Here is a 21,210-nt window from a genome sequence, read left to right as displayed (position 1 = left end):
GCTGAATTAAGGCTTTTGTCAAAATTTTACTGCATAACAATGAAAAAGACATCACAGCATTGCCATCCTCTCCCTCCCGCACATGCAGCAGGCCCTAACTTTTGATCTTTACAGGCAATACCCAGTGACATAGAGATACCAAGGCTTTTGAATTACAAAGGGGTCTAATGGAGACCTTGCTGACCAAAGGACTTCAGGGTCCCCCTTCCCTCTGCCCTGGCTGGGAAGAGTGTTTCTCCCAACAGTATCTGGCTAATGTCTTATTTTCCTCTTACTTTTTTTTGCGTCCCTGCTGGGAGTGCCTTTAGCTTCTGGGCTGATAAGCTGAAGCAGGGGAGAATTTTACTAGCATGTTGGAGCAAGATGCAACCTCATTATCTCACCCAAGGCCTGCGTTTCACCAATGAGAAAGCTGAAATGGAGGATATGTATGAGCTAAGTTTTTTTTTTTTTGTCCTGACTGCCTTTCTTTTGGCCTTGGCTGGTGGCCATGATCTTGACTGTAGCTGCTTCCATAGACATGGGCAGCCCCGGCTCCCTCACAGGAGGCAGCTGTGCCATGCCTATCCATAGTCTGTTTTTGTATTTCTCCTCCCAGAATTAGCTCTACATCCTGCAAAGACACAGAATTTTATTCACTTATGTCTTCTTTCCCCACCCATCTCCGCTGAGATTCAGGCTCATGTTGGCTCTTGCTCAGTCCTTTGCCCTCCTCTAGCCCTCTGGGAGAAACTGTCTTCCCATCAGACTGCTGAACTTCTAGAAAGCTCTGGGATAAGGGAGAAGGCCCAGGCTTTCCAGCTGGAGCGCAGGCAGGAGCCAAACTGGCTGGAGGCCTGACAGGCTGAATTGATAATAATGCTGCGTCTCTGAGGTAACGCAGCCAGGAGAACACTGGCCAGATGACCCCAGGGAGGGAGGCAGCTGCCACTGAGAGCTTCCATTTCTGGGAGAGACTGGGCATGTATCCCGTGGGAGAGAGAGCCTCACATTGAGACTCACACACAGCCACATTCACACTTGCACGTACTACATATATGCACACACTACATAGAAACATACAAGAATAAAACAGGGAAACAGAGGCCCGGAGGGACAGAAGATATTGGCAGCTTGTCTTTATGCAGGCCTCTGCCTTAAGCTGCTATATTTCAGGCCTCCGTCCTGCCAGTAGTTGACAAGGCGAGCTACTTAAAATACCTGTCTCAAGCTTGTTGGCTTAGCCTGCCTCTGAGGATTGAGATAAATCCCTCGTTCAGCTATGTTACTAAGATAAGCAGCACATAGTTTTTAAGCCCATGAGGCCATCTGATCCCTCCGTCACGGCCTGCACACGTGGAAGGAAGGTGGAGAAGGGTGGGAGCACCTGGAAGGTGGAGGCAGGGGAAGAGCCCATACCGAATGCCCTGGACATTTTTGTTTGGTTTTGTTTTATTCTATCATCCCTTTTCCTGAGCATAGAAGTCAATGTATGTTCAAGTTGTAAAAGTATGTAAAACATATTTAAAAATAACAATGAAGGAAAAAATGCCCTGTAATCAATTCCGTTACCCAGAGATATTAGGTTGAACTATCTGTAGGTGCCACTTTGGTAGGTCAAAATGGGAGAATATCAGCAGTTTCATATCATTTCACCTTACATGTTTGTGTATTTCCTTCCGAACATTTTCTATTCCTTTAACAATATATAACTGAGGTCCTAATGTATATATAACAGTTTATGCCCCACCTTTTCCCCTGAAATACTATAATGTAATCATTTCCCCATGCAATTAAAAACTTTTTACCTAAACATTGTGTTTAATAGTTACATAATATTCTGTCATTCAGGAGTATTAAGGGCATCCCCGCAGTCTCTAGCTCCTTGTCCATGACCCAGGGAAAGAAAGAGGCTGGTTTCTCGCACTTTCTTGACCAGGGAAGGGCTGGGACCAGCTCCCAGGAGAGCCGGGGAGAGAGCTCTGGTGACAGGCGGTGGGAAGGCAGCTGGCTCTTGTCTCTCCTCAGGACATGTGCTGAGTGCAGACAGAGGATGGGAGTGGAAAAGTTTGTCCCTGAGAGGCTGGGCAGAGTGCAGAGAAGGGCATGCTCACTGCCAGGCACCAAAATAGGGCTCGGAAGGGGAGTCAGATTCCAGCAAGAGTCTTCTCTTGCCCAGAAAGGATTATTTTAAGTGCTCAGGTATTTCAGTCAATGACAGATCCCCAAGTGTCTGTGGCAACTGAGCTAGGTCAGCTGGAGAAGTCTGGTTTCTCCCCAGTGTGCTCTCTTTGTCTTAGGGTTCCCTCTTGTTAAGATTCAGGGTTACACCCAGGGCTTCTCGTGACCCACTGGGTGAGACAAACCCTTCACCATGCTTCCGACAACCTCTGTTGCTCAGCTGGCTCCTAATGGAAGTGAAATGATGGAGCAGAGAGAGAAAAAGAGAGAAAGAGACGGGAGGGAGGTGTTAAGAGGCCCTCCCTGATGCTGGCAGTTGTGACTGGTTGATAGGAAGGCCACGTCACCTCCTTGAGCCTCAGAATTCTCATCTGTATAATGGGGCCAATACACAGGGTTATTGTGGGATTTGAGAAGGTGATGGTATTGAAGTGACCTAATATACTTCCTGCCACATAGGTAGTTCCCCGTCACTTGATGTTGATATTTTATTACTTCCTCTCTCACTGCTCCTTTTAAACCCCCTGAATGCAGGAAGCTGTGACTTATTGGGACCTTCTGAGTGAGGCTGGTTTCTCTCGTGTGAGAGAATCAGGGAAGGATGCTCCAGCCCCAGGTATCAGTGCTGGACGACGGCCTTTAGAAATCATCTATCACTAGAATGTCAACTAACTTCCTGAGGGCAGGGTCTTTGTTTTGTTCACTGTTATAATTCTAGAGCCCAGAGCAGTGAAGCACACAGTACCTGCTTCATAAATATTTGTTGGCTGGATGAAATACTCTCGTCCCCCCCCCCCATTCAATTTACAGAGGAAAAAACAGCCTAGAAATTGGGGTGACAGAGCGAGGGCTGGGACCCCTGATTTCCTTGTCCTTTTTTGGAGTCCTCTCTCCCCACTCCTCAAAAACTCAGTACTCCCCAGGCCACCAGGATTAAGGAGGTAAGATAAAGCATTTCCTAACCCGCATCTAGCCCAGAGCAGGTGCTAAGGGAATTTCTCCTCCTTTCGTCTTTTTGCCTTTGGCACATTTCTCAGGTTTTTTTCCGAGGCAATGTCATGTTCCAGAATTATATTTTACACCACATCACACCTCTTCCCCAGTTATATATGTATTTACTATTCACTTGATATTTGTTAGGAGGGACACAGAGGAATTAAATTAAGTGACCAATAGGGCAGCGCCTGTGGCTCAAAGGAGTAGGGTGCTGGCTTCATATACGGAGGTGGCGGGTTCAAACCCAGCCCTGGTCAAAAACTGCAAAAAAAAAGAAAGAAAAGTGACCAACAGTCCTGTTTTAAGAGATTAATCCTTTCAAACTGATTAATGAAATCTCTGAATTCCCTAAGGATAGGGTTTCCCTGGAGGGGACATGTTGGGATCTCAGGACATCTGGGGATCTGAGTCTCTGCTGTTTCCTTCTCCCACAGTGGCAGATGAAATGCTGCAGGTGTGACTCCAGGCTGCCTCACAATTACAACAGTCACCGAGTGGAGAATGTGGTGTCATCCTCAGGACCCATGCGCTGGTGGCAGTCCCAGAACGGTGAGGGTCTACCACCTACAGGGACCTAAACACTGGAGGATCCGCAGGACGGAGATGGATGGAGGATGCCTGGGAACACCTTGGGTCTCTCAGCATTTCCTGCGATGTTGCGAGGAGGGTGGTTGATGAGCAGAACATTTGTGCCTTGTATTTGGGATCTCTTGGCTGTTGTAGGTAGAAAAGTTTATTGGCAGTCGAGGAAAGGGTCTGAAGAAAGAGAAATGTCTTTTATTCCACCCCACTGGGGTTTGTGGAGGGAACTGAGCTTTGGGATCATGTCTGTGTTGATTTGACAAGTTAAACCCTCTACAGAGGTATTGGAGACATCAGGTGACTATGGGAAGGAAAGTTGGCCAAGAATAGATAGGACTTTGAACAGATAAGTGAAAACATCCTGGTACAACTCCTCTCCAAGAGGGAAACTGGAAAATCAGGGTTAGAGAATTTCTGACTTCTGACAGCTACTCTAGTCCAGGGCTTTCTCCGGGGCTGAGAAGTGTCTTCAGTGGGAAGCCTAATGTTTTCACTTTGTATCCTTCCAGATGTGAACCCTGTCTCTCTGCAGCTGGACCTGGACAGGAGATTCCAGCTTCGGGATATCATGATGGAGTTTAAGGTATGCTTCTTGGGGGGTGGCATTAGAGAGGAGAGGGGATCCTGGCCCATATGGGCTTGGACCCATGGAGGACCTGTGTTCTTGTCTCTTGAGGCTGAGGGTGACAGTACCGTGTGCTGCGTGAGCACACAGGCTGGGGCAACACTCACCATGAGACTATATCATGTGGTGGCACCACCAGGTTTCCTGTCTTGGTCATGCAGTAGTTGTATATCCTCCGCTTGTCTGTGTCTCCCACCCTCAGTCCATCTAAATTCAGCTCTGTCACGTACCAATTCTACTGGCCTGGTTGCTTATTATATTGTTGTGTTATATATTCTTGATATAGTTTACTTTAATAAATTTGTGAATGAGTTTGAGTTTAACAAATAGCTAACAACTTGCCTATCCACATGAAAGATGTCCCTTTGGGACAGCTCTCTTGGTGGGCAATTCGCTCATTCTGTGCTATCACCTCTCAAAGTACTTTCGGATTCTGCTGTTAGTCCAGCCTTCTGGTTACTCCTTTGGGAGGAAACATTTTTATTCATTTGTGATGGGTCATTTTTTTTTTTATTTTCTGAGAAGATTTGATTTTATTCTTTCTACAGAAATAGTCAAATATTCAACAATTGGTTGATACGATTAAATGCCCGGGAAGGGTGATATAATTTTCAGAAGTTAAAATGAGCTTGGAATAAAAATAGGACCTAAATTCTTACATGGCTGGAGAAGCTGGCTCTAAGAGCGATGTCCAGAGTAAAGGTCAAAAGTATTTTGAGACATGCCAGCATCCTTTGAATAAATGCCCAGTCTCTAAAGGTGACAATTTTGAAGGACAACATTCATTTGAATGGATACTGTTGAGTAGTCTCATTGCCTTATTATCACTCTCCCATATATGTATTTGTGTCAATTCTTATTATACACATTTTGAATACTGTTTATGGATTAGATTTGGTGTCAGATGTTAGGGATAGAAAGATGAATAAAACCACATCACACTCTTCAAGCTGCTTTTAACCATGCGTAGGGAGGGCAGAGAGCCAGTGGGGAGAGAGTGTGGGGTGCACTCTGATACTGGTAAGAAGCACAGAAGAGGCATCTTGCTTGGTCTGTCTTGGGAGGGGTTGTCCCAGAATGCACCACGGAAAGATGAACCTTCATAGACCAGTAAAATGACCAGGTGAAGGGCAAATCTCATCCTAGGCAAAGAGAACAGTAAGTGCAAAGGCCAGGAGGCAAGAGGCAAGAAGGTACGGGCTTTGGGGTGGGGGAGGGATTGTGCATGGGATCTGGAGGAAAAACATGTTCATGGTGGTGAAAGATGGAGACATAGAGGGCTGCAGTACAAATACAAATGGGGGAAGGAGGGGAGCAGACTGAAGCCTTACTATTCATTCAACAAACACATACTATGCACCCACGTGCTAGAGGCACAAGTGTGAGCAAGACAGACAATGAGGCCCACATTCTCAACCCGGGGTGATTTTGCCCTCTTCCCTCTCCCAGGGGACATTTGGTAATGTCTGAGGACATTCTTGGTTGTCACACCTATAGGTATGCAATGACATCTGATGGGTGGAGGCCAGGGATGCTGCTAACCATCCTACAAGGTGCAGTACAGCTCTTATGATTGAGATTTATTCAAGTCAACAAATCCCAGTGCAGTGGGACAAGAATAAAAAGCAGGAAAACAACATAGAAATAATTGGAAATTGTGGTGACATTTCTGAAGGAAACAAAGTGCTGGGATAGGAAATAATGGGGCGGTGGGGCATGAGCAGAACGCATGTTAGGCAGGTATGAAAAGGTCTCCATGAGGAAGCGACATTTAAGCTGGGAGCAAAGAGTGAGGAGTGTCCCAGAGAGAGGAGAGCTCCAGGCAGCCGAAGCACCAGGTATAAAGGCTCTGGGGAGGGAATGAGTGGGTGGTGTGGTGTAGGGCTTGGGGAGGTGGAGGTGGCTGGAGATGGAGTGAGGAGGCAGGTGGGACCCAGGACCTCCTCAATCATATTTGGGAGTTTAGATTTTATGCAAGAATTGTGAGTTGGAGGATCCACAGTTTAGAGGAGTGATATGGTCCATTTTATGTTTTCAAAGAAAGCTGTCTCTGTACGGTGGAAGGTGTGACTGGAAGGAATGTGGGGAAAGCCAGTAGCACCTTCTAGGGAGGTTAGGAAAGCTGGAGAGACTGTACTAGGTCTGATTCAGGATCTGTTTTGAGGTTGAGTTTATGAACTTGCCATTCTAAGTAAGGAGCCATCAGCATAAAGATAGTACTTAAAGCCACCAGAAAAGGATGAAATCACTGAGAGGAGCAGCAGGGGGGTAATATGTCAAGCTTAGGAGCTCATGTTTTATCTTTAGGCCAATACAGATCCATTGAAGGGCCTCACGGATCAGATAACCATCTGGAAAGATGTCTGGTGAAGTGGGGAGAATGGTCTGGAGGGCTAGGGTAGGGGCTGAACTTGAGTCCCAGGCTGTGGCAGTCAATCAGGCTCAGCATGATTGTGGCCTGAGTCATGGCCTTGGCAATTTGAGAAAGAGGGAGAGAGGAGAGAGAGGAGGGACAGAACCCAGAGCTAGGATAAAAATGGTTGGTGTGGAACGTGTAAGAGTGGGAGATTTTTCCAGTCTGGAAGCCCTGAGGGTGGGCTGAGCCAGGGATCATGTCTCCTGGAATGCAGATCGAGTTTCTGTTACTTTCCATGGTTCTCCTGGGGAGACACTTCTGTGGCTTGTCAGGAGGAATGGACCCAGATGTTCCCGAGCTCACCTGCTCCCACTGGTCCCCTTCCCTCCCTCACTAGAAGAGCCTGTTTCTGTGATTGTGTTCCCCAGGGGGCACAGCCTGTGCTTCCCCTCTCCATCCTTCCTGTGTTTCCACAGGGGCCCATGCCCGCTGGCATGCTGATCGAACGCTCCTCAGACTTTGGCAAGACCTGGCAGGTGTACCAGTACCTAGCTGCCGACTGTACCTCCACCTTTCCCAGGGTTCGCCAGGGCCAGCCTCAGACCTGGCAGGATGCTCGATGCCAGTCTCTGCCCCAGAGGCCAAATGGACATCTAAATGGGGGGAAGGTAGGTAGAGAGAACCCTGAAAAAGTAGGCATGGTAGGTGGGACATCCCCACTGTCCTGCTGTTTACACAGTCCCATGCACTCTTGAAGAGATGAGAACACCCTATCAGCACCCGTTTGCTGCCTGGAAAGGACATTTCAGAAACATCTTGGGGCCACTATGTCACCCCACCAACCTGCCCTCTTCTGTAGATTCCTTTCTGTGACTTATTGGCACATCCCTATAGTAGAAAGAATAAAACCAGTGCTCCCGGGGTGAGGCCTTTGTGATGGCTGGTTAGATGCAAGTGAGCAAATCATACAAATTAAATTTCATGTTGATAGGATTTGACAGAAATATGAACTTTTTCAGTTTAATTCATCTATCTAGCCCAATCCTACCCCTGGTGTAACCCAGAGCTCCAAGTCACTTGACTTTAAAACCTGAGCTTGAAATGAGAGTCTACCTCTAGAAACAGCCAGGATGTTTCTCCCCAGATCTTCCCAATCTGGGTCAAATCATTTTATTTCTTTCACAATCGCTTTTCCACCTCTGGTATTTGCTCTTCTGTGGCCTGAAGAGCCTGGTGAGCCCTGAGAGGTGCTCAGAGGGGTCTCCCTCTGTGGGCAATGCCCCTCTTTCCTTTGTGTTTGGTTTTAACAGCTGTTTCTTGGTTGTGCCCTTATTGAAATCTAGATTAACTAAGTTGTCCAGACCTCAGATTAGAAAATAGGACTTTTGTTTTAAAATTAATTTTTCTGACTTATACATGTGTATATTAGGTTTCCACTTTGGCCTTTACAGAATTAAAAAGGCTAAATGTAATGACAATAACAATATTTAACATAAGGACTGAGAAGAAATACCTCATAAAGAATGAATGAAGATAAATACATTAAGAAAAGAAATCAGATGATTGCTGCAACAAAATATTAAGCAATAATAATAGTAATAATGCAAAGAAAGTAACGTTCACCTTGTCAGATAGAAGTATGTCTATTATAGAATACTTTGATCAGTCAACTTCTTCTTCTTTTGTTTTTTTTTTTCAAAGTCTCAAAAAAATAGACAACTAATATTCATAAATGAAAGTAACAGATAATTTCAAAAAAACAGATCATGCCAAATCTCATAGACAATAGAAAAAGAAATACTACAAAAGCATTCTACTTAATCTGGATACACCTGATATTAAAATTGGAGAAAATATATTATTATAAAGGGGAAATTACAAATATATTTCACTTATAAATGAGGATGCAATATGATAAACAACATTTTAACATGTTGAATTAAAAATTAATGTTTAAGTAATGTACTTCGGTCCAAATTAAATACAACTTATATAGGAATTAGTCATTAATTTCTTTCTTATTTTTTTTTCCTTGCCCACACCCCTCTCCCTCCCTCTCTGTCCGGTATCCTCTTCCCCTCTGTCCCACTGTGTCATTAATTGTCTTTATATCAAAGTTGAATACATAGGATTCTTTCTTCTCCATTCCTGTGATGCTTCACTAAGAATGATGTGTTCACCTCCATCCAAGTTAGTACAAATGCTGTAACATCTCCATTGTTTTTGATGGCTGAATAATATTCCATGGTATACATATATCACAGCTTACCAATCCATTGCTGGGTTGAAGGACATTTAGGCTGTTTCCACATTTTAGCAATTATAATTTGGGCTGCAATAAACAGCCTAGTACAAGTGTCTTTATAATAAAAGGTTTTTTTCTTTCTGGATAGATGCCCAGTAATGGGATTGCGGGATCAAATGGGAGGTCTAGGTTGAGTTCTTTAAGGTTTCTCCAGACTTCCTTCCAAAAAGGTTATATTAGTTTGCAGTCCCACCAGCAATGCAAAAGCGTTCCTTTCTTTCCACATCAGCGCCAACATTTGCAGTTTTGAGATTTTGTGATATAGGCCATTCTGACTGGGGTTAGATGATATCTCAGGGTGGTTTTAATTTCTATTTCTCTGATCATGAGGGATGATGAGCATTTTTTCATGTGCTTAGTAGCCATTTGTCTATCGGCGTTAGAGAAGATTCTATTCATGTCTCTTCTCCATTGATGTATGGGATTGTTGGACTTTTTTCTTGTAAGTTAAGACTCAACCACAAGACTCTTGGAAGTCATCAAAAAAATACAATAATGTCTCAGGATATAAAATCAATGTCCACAAAGAAGTTGCTTTTGTATATGCCAACAATAGCCAAGATGAGACGTTAATTAAGGACACAATTCCCTTCACCATAGCCCCAAAGAAAATGAAATACTTAGGAATATACCTAACAAAAGAGGTGAAAGACCTCTATCAAGAAAATTATGAAACCCTTAGAAAGGAAATAGCAGAGGACATCACTAATAGAAGAACATACCATATATATGGCTGAGAAGAATCAACATTGTTAAAATGTCTATACTTCCCAGAGTAATTTACCGATTCAACACCATCCCTATTAAAATACCAGCATCCTACTTTCAAGACTTGGAAAAAATGATTCTGCATTTTGTATGGAACCAGAAAAAAACCCATATAGCTAAGGCAGTTCTTAGTAACAAAAACAAAGCCGGGGGGGTATCACTATACCAGATTTTATGCTGTACTACAAGGCCATAGTGGTCAAGACAGCACGGTACTGGCATAAAAATAGAGACATAGATATTTGGAATCGAATAGAAAACCCAGAAATGAAACCAACAACTTACAGCCACCTACTCTTTGATAAACCAAACAAGAACATCCACTGGGGGAAGGACTCCCTATTTAATAAATGGTGCTGGGAGAATTGGATATCCACATGTAAAAGACTGAAATTGGACCCGCATCTTCTCCACTTACAAAAATTGATTCAAGATGGATAAAAGACTTAAATTTAAGGCATGAAATGATAAAAATTCTCAAAGAAAGAATAGGAAAAACACTGGATGATATTGACCTGGGGAAAGACTTTATGAGGAAGACAGCCATGGCAATAGCAACAACACCAATAATAAACAAATGGGATTTAATGAAACTGAAAAGTTTCTGTACAGCCAAGGAGACAACAACCAAAGCAAACAGACAACCTACTCAATGGGAAAGGATATTTGTTTATTTTGAATCAGACAAAAGTCTAATAACCAGAATCTATGCAGAACTTCAATTAATTTACAAGACTTTTTGTTAATTTGTATGGGGTTGATGTGAAAACTCTTCCTAAAATATGTAGATGAAGTCACATCTAATGAGTGGTTTCTTATAAATAAGAAGCATAGTTGAAATTGAGGTTGTCCAAAGTGCTGTGGTCACCATTGGAAAATTAGTATTCCCTAAACCCTCACATGTAGATTATATATCTTCTCATAATTTTTGATCCAGAGAAATTGGGAAATTCTCGTGACACCTATGTTTTTAATTGGAGAGTAGACATTGTGTACACACACACACACACACACACTCTCATTTGGGGCCCAGTGATCATGGTGCTCCCCCACAGCAACTGGCAGGCCTTACATCCGTGGTCTGTCTCAAGTTCTGGGTAAGAAAGAACTCAGCAAAGAGGAGGGTAGGGCATTGAGTAGAAAGGAAGGTTTCCTCTGAGCTTGGGCCTGCTGTTTATCTCTTTTGTCAATTCTTCCCTTTCCCCTCCTTCTGTAGGTACAACTTAATCTTATGAATTTAGCATCTGGGATTCCAGCAACACAAAGTCAAAAAATTCAAGGTTAGTGTGGCTACTTGTCTTGCCCATGGGACTGTGGGTGGGAAATGAAACAAGGGTGGAACTCATGGAAATTTCCTTGTCTTTGCTATCTCTGTCAGCATGGTTGGGGATTTAATCGTTGCCCTGCTCACCCCATGGAAGTGTTGTGTGCAGGATGCTGTGGGAATTCTGAGGGCTGGGCAGGATGGCCCTGGTATAATGGCGTTATGGAGACAAGGAGGAGCAGGGTGGTTTTCCTTGTCTGTCCTGCTCCAGAAGACTCTATTTGCCTCTAACTTCCTTTCTTTATCTTTTCTTTCTCAACCCATCCCTCCATGCTGCTTGCCCCTCTCAGAGTTGGGAGAGATCACAAACTTGAGAGTGAACTTCACCAGGCTGGCACCCATGCCCCAGCGGGGCTACCATCCCCCCAGCGCCTACTATGCAGTGTCCCAGCTACGTCTGCAGGGGAGCTGCTTCTGCCATGGCCATGCTGACCGCTGTGCCCCCAAGCCTGGAGCCTCAGCTGGCCCCTCCACCGCTGTGCAGGTGACAGCCCAGGGGAGGGGGCAGGATAGAGTAGACTAAGGACCTTCTTGGGGCTCCCAGAAAGAAGCGAGGACACTAAATTTAAGGCTTGGGCATTGAATACTTCAGCAATAATAAAGAATCTAGGTGGTTTTCATTTCAAAAACCAGAGTTCTAGACCTGCTTTATAGTTTGGCATTTCAGTTACGTATAAATAGATGTTTGGGTACAGGATGGGGAGTTTATGGTGATGCCTCTCAACCCTGACAATGTATTATAATTTCATTGGAACCTAAGAAACATTGCCCAGACACTGACCTTCACTTAAGATATTTGGATTTTATTATTGATTTTTAAAGCTGCCAGGGGATTCTGATGTATTGGCAAGGCTGAGAGTAGTCACTGGTTTAGAGATTCCAAATTCTCATCTCGTGGGAAGATGTGGGGCGGGGTGAGAACAATAGTTGGAGTCTACCCCAGACCAGTGTAATCAGATCAGCAGGGATGGGGATGAGAAAGAAGTTCCAGTTCAGCAAAGTTCTCAGGAGATTTTGCTGTGAAATCAAACGTGAGAACCACCAGTGGAGGAGTGAGAAGCTTGGGGAAAGAAGCAGAGGGACCTGTCATTGCCCTTTTCTGGGGCTTCAGTTCTTCTGTCAGCATAGGGGGACGTGACAGCTGTCTTGGTGCTAGAGAGGCAGGACAAAATCACATAAAGTGGTCTGGGAGGGAAATACAGGTGACATGAGCATCAGTGGGCTTTGTTCTTTCCACTGGTGGGCCAGCTCCTGCCCCAGGCTGCAGAGGAATATAGAGGGAGATCAGCTCAGAGAATGTGTCATCTATTGAGACCCATAAGACAAATCACTAGAACCCAAGGCCGAGGACATGTGAAGAAACCAACTTGCTTTCAGATGCGGAGGGAGGCCTTATGGTACCTGCCCTGCCCTGGTGGTCCTCAACTCTGGCTGCACAGTAGAATCATCACTTATAAAAGATACCACTACCTGTGCCTTGTTCCCCAGGTTCTGATTAAATTGGGCCTAGACCTGGATCTTTTTCAAAAAATACTTCCAGGTGATTCTGATGTGTAGCCAGCATTGAGATCTATGGATTAGAAGGTTATGGGTGCCATTATTATTCTGGGTGCCATTCTAGTTGGAGCTTAAGGGACAGGAGTTTAGGGGGTGAATATGGAGAGAAAAGAGTTGTAGCAAAAGGAAAAACATCAGTAAAATCCCAAAGAAGGGGAAAGTAGGAGCAGCTGGGAGTTCAGCCGGCTGTGCTGCTGGCAGGGTGTGGGAGAGAGGACGGAGCAAACTTGATACAGGTCCTTCCCTGAATGCTAAGCGGAAGGTGTTGGACTCAATTTAGAAGGCAGTCAGCATACGATAACTATTCTATTTTTATACCAGAATGAGTCTAGTAACAATTGATCATAACAGTTCCATTGGCTAAACAACTGTAGTCATAGATTGCTGGAATATAAATCTCCAGGGGGTCCAGCAGCTTCTGGAATCACACAGTTACCAACGAGGGTGTCTGAGCACTTTCCAGGTACTGCCTTGAACTGGGAATCATGTCCAAGTGCAAGGAATGAGCCTGTGAAGCCTCACTAGAGGAGCAGTGCAGGCACACGTGGACACACACACACATGCGCTGACACGAATATGTGCTCGTATGCATAGCACAGTGGTTGTAGGCAGGCCACTGGAAGTGTCACAGGGGCTGTATGATGTCTGGAGGATTCAGGGAAAGTGTCCTGTGAGGGCTGGGGTCCGAGCCTAGCCCAGTGTGGTGGGTGGGAAGGTCAGATCCATCCATGGACTCTCCTTTGTTAATTACTCCTAATGGCTGATGGGCCCCTTCTCAGGTGCACGATGTCTGCGTCTGCCAGCACAACACAGCCGGCCCCAACTGTGAGCGCTGTGCACCCTTCTACAACAACCGGCCCTGGAGACCTGCGGAGGCCCAGGACCCCCACGTATGCCAAAGTATGAGGCTCGGGTCACCCCTTTCCTGTAGGGACTGGGTCTTGTGCTGGCCCCTCTAGGCCTTGGTGACCTTACCTGGGATGTGGGGTGAATCTAGTTTTTATTATTTAAATCCAAACCGAATTGCAGCTCTGCAGTTGAAGCTCTGTGGGATTGGAGAAAGCATCCTCCCCCTCCCTCCATCTCAGTCAGGCCTGCAGAGATCGAGGCCTGTTGTGTGCTTCTGATTCCACATGGCTTTCAGACTATCCCCAGCGTCTCCTTCTTCTGGCTCCTTCAGTTGCCTTGCCCTGTTTAAGGCAATGTCATTTTGCCTACTTCAAATGTCCCCCTGGAGTAAGGGCCTTTGTCTGCCTAAATGATGAGAAACAGGGATCCTTAGATCAGAGAGAGGCAGTGACCCAGCAGGAGAGCCGGGTGCCAGTGAGCAGAGCTAGGGAGAGACCATTTAACAGTGGCCCAGAGTGGGCACTATTCTTGGATTCATCCCAACACTGGGAAACAGGAGGCCTGAGTTCTCATTCTACTCTGCTTTTGTATTGGTCTTCCAACCCTAATTAAATTACACAAGGCTCCTCTCTGCCCAGAGCACCTTACTGAGCTCTTAGTGGTGCCAGCCAGCTAACGTGGCACATACTGTACATGGCAATGGTGCTGGTCGGATGGCAGCCCTGGGACTCTCCTTTTCCAGGGTGCGAGTGCAACGGACACTCGGAGACATGTCACTTCGACCCAGCTGTGTTTGCTGCCAGCCAGGGGACACATGGAGGTGTATGTGACAACTGCCGGGACCACACCGAAGGCAGGAACTGTGAGCGGTGTCAGCTGCACTATTTCCGGAACCGGCGGCCCGGGGCCCCCATTGAGGAGACCTGTATCCGTGAGTAGAGGTTCTGGGGACCCAGAGTGTCACCCATTTGTCATTCCCTGTCTGGTCTGGGCAAAACAGAGCACATGTCCTTGGGGACACAAAGGTACTTGGGGAGCATGAAGACTTGGTCATGAGTCAGGACTTAGGAGAAATTGTTTTAACTTAGCTGAGCACTCCTGAGCAGGTGGTTGAACCTCTTGGTCCATCAATCAATCAGCCGATCTCCATAAATATATAGCCCTTACTTTTTGTGGCCTCGGGGAACACACAAACTGTTTGGAAATATAAATCATACACACATGAAAAAGAGGGATGGAAGCAGTTTCTCTATGTATGTGCTATGTGCCTGGACCATATTGTAATGTAGTTTGATATTTATTTTTTCATTTCTTCTGACACCAACACCTCCTCTGTGGCAGGGATTTTGTCTTACTCCCTCTGGCCTTCGCACAATGACTGGCAAATCATTAACGCTCAAGGAATGTTTGCTGAGTGAACATATGCAAGTAGTGGAACAGAATCCCCAGAGGCAGCCTGACATGCCCACAAGGCTGGCGAGTTTGAGTAGGAGAGAGCAAACTGGGCTGAAATGATCTGACTTGGTCAGGTGTGATCAGGAAAGACTTTCTGGGTGAAAGAGCCTCATATTTTGAAAGGCGTGAAAGAAGTCCGGGAGTGGGGGTGGGGAAAAGCTGGGCCACTTCCTGTTGATATTATTTGTTTATGGAAAGAGTGAGACAGAACTGTGTTTGACCTCTGTTTCTAGCATTTGCTTGGAATGTGAACTTGAGTAAGTTCTTTAACATGTTTAAGCCTTGGTTTTCTCATCTGTAGGATGGGAACAATAATCCCCACCTTTCAGGCTTATCACAAAGATTACACAAGGCAACATGTGGGAGTGCACAGCTCAGAGCTTGGCACACAGTAATTCAGCAAATAATGACAACAAAAATACTCAACACGGGCCGAGTACTGTTCCACTCATTTTGTATTTACTCATGTGTTCCTCCTAAGAAGTCCGTGAGGGTTGTATCATTATCGCCACTTTACATATAAGGAAACTGAGGCACAGAAGGACTTTTGTAACTTGATTGAAGCTATGAGGTTGAAATCCAGTGGTGGACCAATGATTTGACCAGGCAGCCTGCTTTTCTTCATTCCTACTGTGGTGGCTGCTTTTGTCTCTCAGCCTGCGAGTGTGACCCGGATGGGGCAGTGCCAGGGGCTCCCTGCGACCCAGTGACTGGGAAGTGTGTGTGCAAGGAGCATGTTCAGGGAGAGCGCTGTGACCTGTGCAAGCCGGGCTTCACTGGACTCACCAACGCCAACCCGCAGGGCTGCCACCGTGAGTAAGGGGCCTGGCCCAGCTTGGTGTGGGGCAGGGCACATGGAGCCACCAGATCCAAGACTGGCCCGCTTACTGTACTGTTGAGAAGGCCAGATTGCATTGACCCCATCTTGCACTCCCTCATCCCATACCCCCCACTTTCTCACAACCTGTCCCTGAGCACGTAGGCCTTGCAGAAATGGGGAGTGTTAAATAAACATACCCTGTAAAGACAGGGCAGGTTATCCCAGAATGCAGGCCCTTGTTAAACCACATTTGGCTCCCCTTGGAATTGCTCAATCCCAACCCTTTACCCATAGATCTAACCTCCGTATGGAGACAGGCCAGGATATAGATCCTTATAAAACCACATTTGGCTCCCCTTATACTTACTCGATCCTGACCCCTTTCCCCATAGATCTAACCTCGCCTTTTGCTTCTGTAAACTGCTTTGCCTTAGGAATTCCAGTCCCCTCCCCAACTGAAAGAAGGGTATAAAAAAACTCCTACCTCTGTAATGGTTGGCCGAGAATTTTTCAGATGTGAACCTATCTCGGTTAGCTAGCCAATAAAGGACCCCATACCTAATTCGAACTCAGTGTGCTGGCGTTTTCTCTATAATTCCACTTGTGTTGGGTACACACTGTCTTCAGGGGAAATCCCATCTTGGGGTAGGCAGTGGCAGTGTGCCAGGCATTGCCTGGACGACATCTTGCCATCTTCTCCAGCTCTGGTGCTGTGCCACTGTCCTCCAGCAGGTGGCAGCACAGGTCTGACTTGGAAAGCAGGACTGAGTCAGCTAAGGGGTGGGCAAGTGGTGGTGCAGGGGTGGGGTTGGGGGGCAAGCTGTCGGCCAGGTGGCTGGAACTGGTGGGAAAGCACGGTGGCCATGTAAGTCAGCTATGGTATCTGTAGGGAACGGCCCCGCCCCGTTCTTCTCCCAGGCTGAGGCACCTCACTGGGTGTGTGTCCTCTCTCCTACAGGCTGTGACTGCAGCCTCCTGGGGGCCCGGCAGGACATGCCTTGTGATGAGGAGACTGGACGCTGCCTGTGCCTGCCTAACGTGGTAGGCCCCAAATGTGACCAGTGTGCTCCCTACCACTGGAAGCTGGCCAGTGGCCAGGGCTGCCAACCATGTGCCTGTGACCCACACAACTCCCTCAGCCCCCAGTGCAATCAGGTATGAGCCAGGGATGACCTGTGGGCCCCTCAGCAAGGGACGGGTCTTGCACGCCAGCATTTTTGTCCACTCTCCATGCTGCCCTTCTGGGCCTTTTCACTGTCAGGCTGAGCTTCTCCTGTCCCCATTCCCCTTTGGGGAGGCTACCAGATGTCCCTCTCTCTGTGGATCACAGCCTTTAGCAATGACATGCCTTCTGAAAGACTCACTTTGGGTCTTGACTTTGGGGCTTATCTCTGGGTGGGAGCTTGACTTTGACTTGACTTTGGGGCTTATCTCTGGGGGCTTATCTCTTGCTTTGGGGTCACACTAGCTCTGTAGACAGCCCGTGAGCCCTGGATTCTGTCTGCAGACGAAGGATCTATGACATAGCCGCTGACACCAGGGCAAGGAGAACCTGCAAGCGAGGGTCCCCTGACTGTGCTCTCCCCCTCCCAGTTCACAGGGCAATGCCCCTGTCAGGAAGGGTTTGGAGGCCTGACATGCAATGCCGCAGCCATCCGCCAGTGTCCAGACAGGACCCACGGAGATGCAGCCACGGGCTGCAGAGGTGCGTGGTCAATGTGTGGGCAGTGCTGCGGCTGTGGGGGTGGAGCTATTGGGGCAGAGCTGTGGCTGGGCAGTGGGGGGGAGTACGGGTTTGTGGTACAACAGGAAATCCCACATGGACACATGTGGTGTGGGCCTGGGCAGCCCCATGAGTGTGTGTGGTCTGGCTGGTCAGCTTGGCCTCCCAGCCTCCAAGGCAGATCCATTGTCCAGCTGTCCCCACATTTCCCCAACAGGATAGCTTTGCTCCCAACTTCCCTGAGAAAGAGCATTTACCAGAAGCCATTTGTAGGGAAGCAGCAAGGAGGGGAGGACATTTCTTCCCTCTTCAAAGATGGAGATAGTGAGTCTGGAGCAGGCAAGGGTCATCTCCCGGGGGGCAGTCGGATGTGGCCTCAAGAGTGCAGAACTTGCAGCATGCAGGGCTGGCTCTGCTCTCAGCTCTGCCTCCCCCTTACTGAGTGATTTGAGCCAGTTACTTCCCCTCTTTGGCCTCAGTTTGCGCACTGGGGGAGAAGGCATACTGTACTTGACCTCTCTGCACCTCAGTTGCCTCATCTATAAAGTGGGAAGATCAGAGCCGCTAACCTCCAGAGTTAGATCAGATGAGTGAGCATGTGTGACTACAAGTGGTGCCTGGCACGTGGTGGGTCTCACCGCTGTTGTGACCATGGCTTTTATTCTAAGCCCTGTAGAAGGATGCTCGGGTCATACCTTTACTTCAGGGCCCTCTGGCCCCTGCTCTCTGACTGTGTTTTCCCTTGGCCCTAGCCTGTGACTGCGACTTCCGGGGAACAGAGGGCCCGGGCTGTGACAAGGCCTCAGGGCGCTGCCTCTGCCGCCCTGGCTTAACTGGTCCCCGCTGTGACCAGTGCCAGCGAGGCTATTGCAATCGCTACCCAGTGTGTGTGGCCTGCCACCCTTGCTTCCAGACCTACGATGCAGACCTCCGGGAGCAGGCCCTGCGCTTGGGCAACCTCCGCAATGCCACTGCCAGCCTGTGGGCAGGGCCGGGCCTGGAGGACCATGGCCTGGTGTCCCGGATGCAAGACACAAAGAGGAAGGTCGAGCAGATCCGAGCAATTCTCAGCGGTGCCTCTGTCACAGAGCAGGAGGTGGCCCAGGTGGCCAATGACATTTCCTCCATCAGGTAATTCCATTTCCCTGCCAAGTACTTAGTGGAATTATGCCACATGGGTGCCCACCAGGGGGTCATGCTGGTCCTCTTTCTAGCCTGTCGCAGTGTTCAAGGCATGAGTGCTCTTTCTCTCAACCACATCACTGCAGGCCCGGAAGGCTGGTGTGGTGGGGTATTTTTCTGTCCTACAGGTGAGAAAACTGGCAGGGAAGTGAAGTGACAGAGCCATGTGGCCCCCCGGACAGAGCCGGCACTCAGAATGCAGACTAAGACCCCAAGCCCTGCGTGCTTTCACGTGCCTGGGGCACCCGTAGGAGAGCCAGCTCTGGATTAGTCACCCTGGTGGAGGGCATCCGAGAGGCAGGGGCTCTAAAAATAACTCGCATTTGCCTTTGCAATGGAAGCGATCCTGCCCACACCCCAGCCCACCAGCAGAGTCCTTCTGAAGGCTCCTGTGATTAGTTTGCATTCCCTCAGCTCTGGCTTTCCCAGGGCGCACACAGCCATCCATCCAGGTGTGGGATTGGTGGTGGAGAAAAGGCAGCCTGAGAAGAATGAAAACTGAGGTTTTGTGATTCATGGATGTGCTGGAGCCTCTTTTGGCAGCCTTGGCAGAGGGGCTAGAGCAAATGCTGGGAATCACTCCCCATATTTCCTTAACCATCCATTATGAGGCACTGGGGACACTGAAGTTAATGTGGCATAGTCTTTGCCCCAAAGAGGCTCATGTGGGGGAGACTGGTGTGTGAACCATGAGCTGTAATGTGATGCGTGTTGTAAGAGAGAAACTCCAGAAGGGGGGCACTTGTGCCAGGCTTCACGGAGGAAGTGTCATCTGACCCAAGTCTCAAATTTGGGTAGTCCATCTGAGGCGTTCAATAGTCTGGCAACACAGGTGGGGTGAATTCCACGGAAGGGCATTCTAGACCTGAGTGCCGCCTGGAGGTAGAGAAAGTGAGGCTTGTGGAAGGGAGTTGGTGGTTGGGTTGGTGGAGCTGCACAGGGTATGGGGAGAGAGGAATCTTCAAGACCTCTGGGGCCTTGGGCCTGAGGGCAGGACCTTGACCCCTTTCAGGGGGTGACCAGTGGGCAGCAGTGGTGGGGTTTGGAGGTCAGTGGGAGTTGTGGACTACAGAAGAGGGATTCGAGAGCCACACTGTACAGATGGCCACTGAAGTCAGCCTGCAAAGAGGGAGGAGGTGGGGTCAGGGTGACACTCCTCACCAAAGCCAGGGGCAGGGACAGGTGGAGGAGATCAGGAAAGGTGGCTGAAGAGGGTTTTGTGGGCCCCCATGCAGAGGCATGGAGGAAGGTTGGCGGGCACTCCCAGCCTCTGTCTGGGGAATTGTCTTTGTCCTGTGCATTCTGCCCTCTGTCCTCTTTGCTGAAGGCCTCTGCTTGTCCTGACTCAGCAGTTGCTCCCAGAGGATGGCTGGCTCTGGGGAGGCACAGCCCCCCTCTTATATTTTAGTGAAAGCTCCTCTCCCACCTCAGGCGAACTCTCCAGGGCCTGCAGCCAGACCTGCCCCTAGAGGAGGAGATCTTGTCCCTCCCTGGAGACCTGGAGAGTCTGGACAGAAGCTTCAATCACCTACTGGTTATGTATCAGAACAAGAGGCAGCAGTTTGAAAAATTCAGCAGTGCCGATCCGTCAGGTGAGGAAGGGGCTCTCGGACAGCCCCGTGTGCTGCTGCCTCCAGGAACACGGCATGCCACGGCTCCCTGTCCTCCTGCTCCTGCCTCTCCAGGCGGCCAGGCTCAGGAGCACCTCTGGTCCCTCCCCTCTTCCCATAGGAGCCTTCCGGCTGCTGACCACAGCCTATGAGCGGTCATCCCAGGCTGCTCAGCAGGTCTCTGACAGCTCCCGCTTGCTGCGCCAGCTCAGGGACAGCCGGAAGGAGGCAGAGAGGCTGGAGGTACAGGCAGGAGGAGGAAGCGCCGGTGGCCCCCAGCTCGCTGCACTGAGGCTAGAGATGGCTTCTCTGCCTGACCTGACACCCACCATCAACAAGGTGACTCAGGGCATGGAGTCCACCCCCTGGAGCCTCAACTCCACCTAGTCACATGACTGCTGCCACCTGTTTCCCATAAGGGAAAACCTGTCCCATGGGACACCTGTCCTACACTCCACCCATCCTGACCTTGTGCCCCTCCCTATATGCCCAGCAGTTGCCTGGCTGTCAGGACATGTATGGCTGTTTGTTTCCTGAGTGTGGGCTGGAAGCAGGTGTTGAGGGGCCCTGCCTGAGTGGCCTCTTTGATACCCCATCTCTCCTCAGCTCTGTGGTGGCTCTAGGCAGACGGCCTGCACCCCAGGAGCATGTCCTGGTGAGCTGTGTCCCCGAGATAATGGCACGGCCTGTGGCTCCCACTGCAGGGGTGCCTTACCCAGGGCTGGTGGGGCCTTCCGGACAGCGGGGCAGGTGGCTGAGCAGCTGCAGGGCTTTGATGCCCAGCTCCAGCAGACCAGGCAAATGGTAGGTGTGTGTGAGGCGGGGTGGGCACAGGCGGGATGGAGCCCCTGGGCAATTCAGTTTCCATTTTATCCTTGGGAGACCAAAGTGCAGAGAT

General features: G+C 48.5%; 1 protein-coding gene across 1 annotated transcript in view; it reads left to right on the top strand.

The window, feature by feature from the left end:
• Positions 1–21,210, top strand: part of LAMB3 (laminin subunit beta 3) — a 38,818-nt gene that overhangs the window by 9,131 nt on the left and 8,477 nt on the right. The window contains exons 4-17 of the mRNA XM_023519501.1: positions 3,591–3,705; positions 4,248–4,321; positions 7,196–7,387; positions 11,009–11,072; positions 11,407–11,600; positions 13,453–13,573; positions 14,265–14,453; positions 15,634–15,789; positions 16,756–16,952; positions 17,391–17,502; positions 18,273–18,651; positions 20,134–20,294; positions 20,434–20,651; positions 20,919–21,120. Of these exons, the coding sequence (XP_023375269.1) occupies positions 3,591–3,705; positions 4,248–4,321; positions 7,196–7,387; positions 11,009–11,072; positions 11,407–11,600; positions 13,453–13,573; positions 14,265–14,453; positions 15,634–15,789; positions 16,756–16,952; positions 17,391–17,502; positions 18,273–18,651; positions 20,134–20,294; positions 20,434–20,651; positions 20,919–21,120 (2,374 nt within the window). The remainder of the gene's footprint in view (positions 1–3,590; positions 3,706–4,247; positions 4,322–7,195; positions 7,388–11,008; positions 11,073–11,406; positions 11,601–13,452; positions 13,574–14,264; positions 14,454–15,633; positions 15,790–16,755; positions 16,953–17,390; positions 17,503–18,272; positions 18,652–20,133; positions 20,295–20,433; positions 20,652–20,918; positions 21,121–21,210) is intronic.

The sequence above is a fragment of the Otolemur garnettii genome, unplaced genomic scaffold (genome assembly GCF_000181295.1).
Source record: "Otolemur garnettii isolate 467f Iridium unplaced genomic scaffold, OtoGar3 scaffold00178, whole genome shotgun sequence".
Classification (NCBI taxonomy): domain Eukaryota; kingdom Metazoa; phylum Chordata; class Mammalia; order Primates; family Galagidae; genus Otolemur; species Otolemur garnettii.
This window is presented reverse-complemented; position numbering and strand designations above follow the sequence as displayed.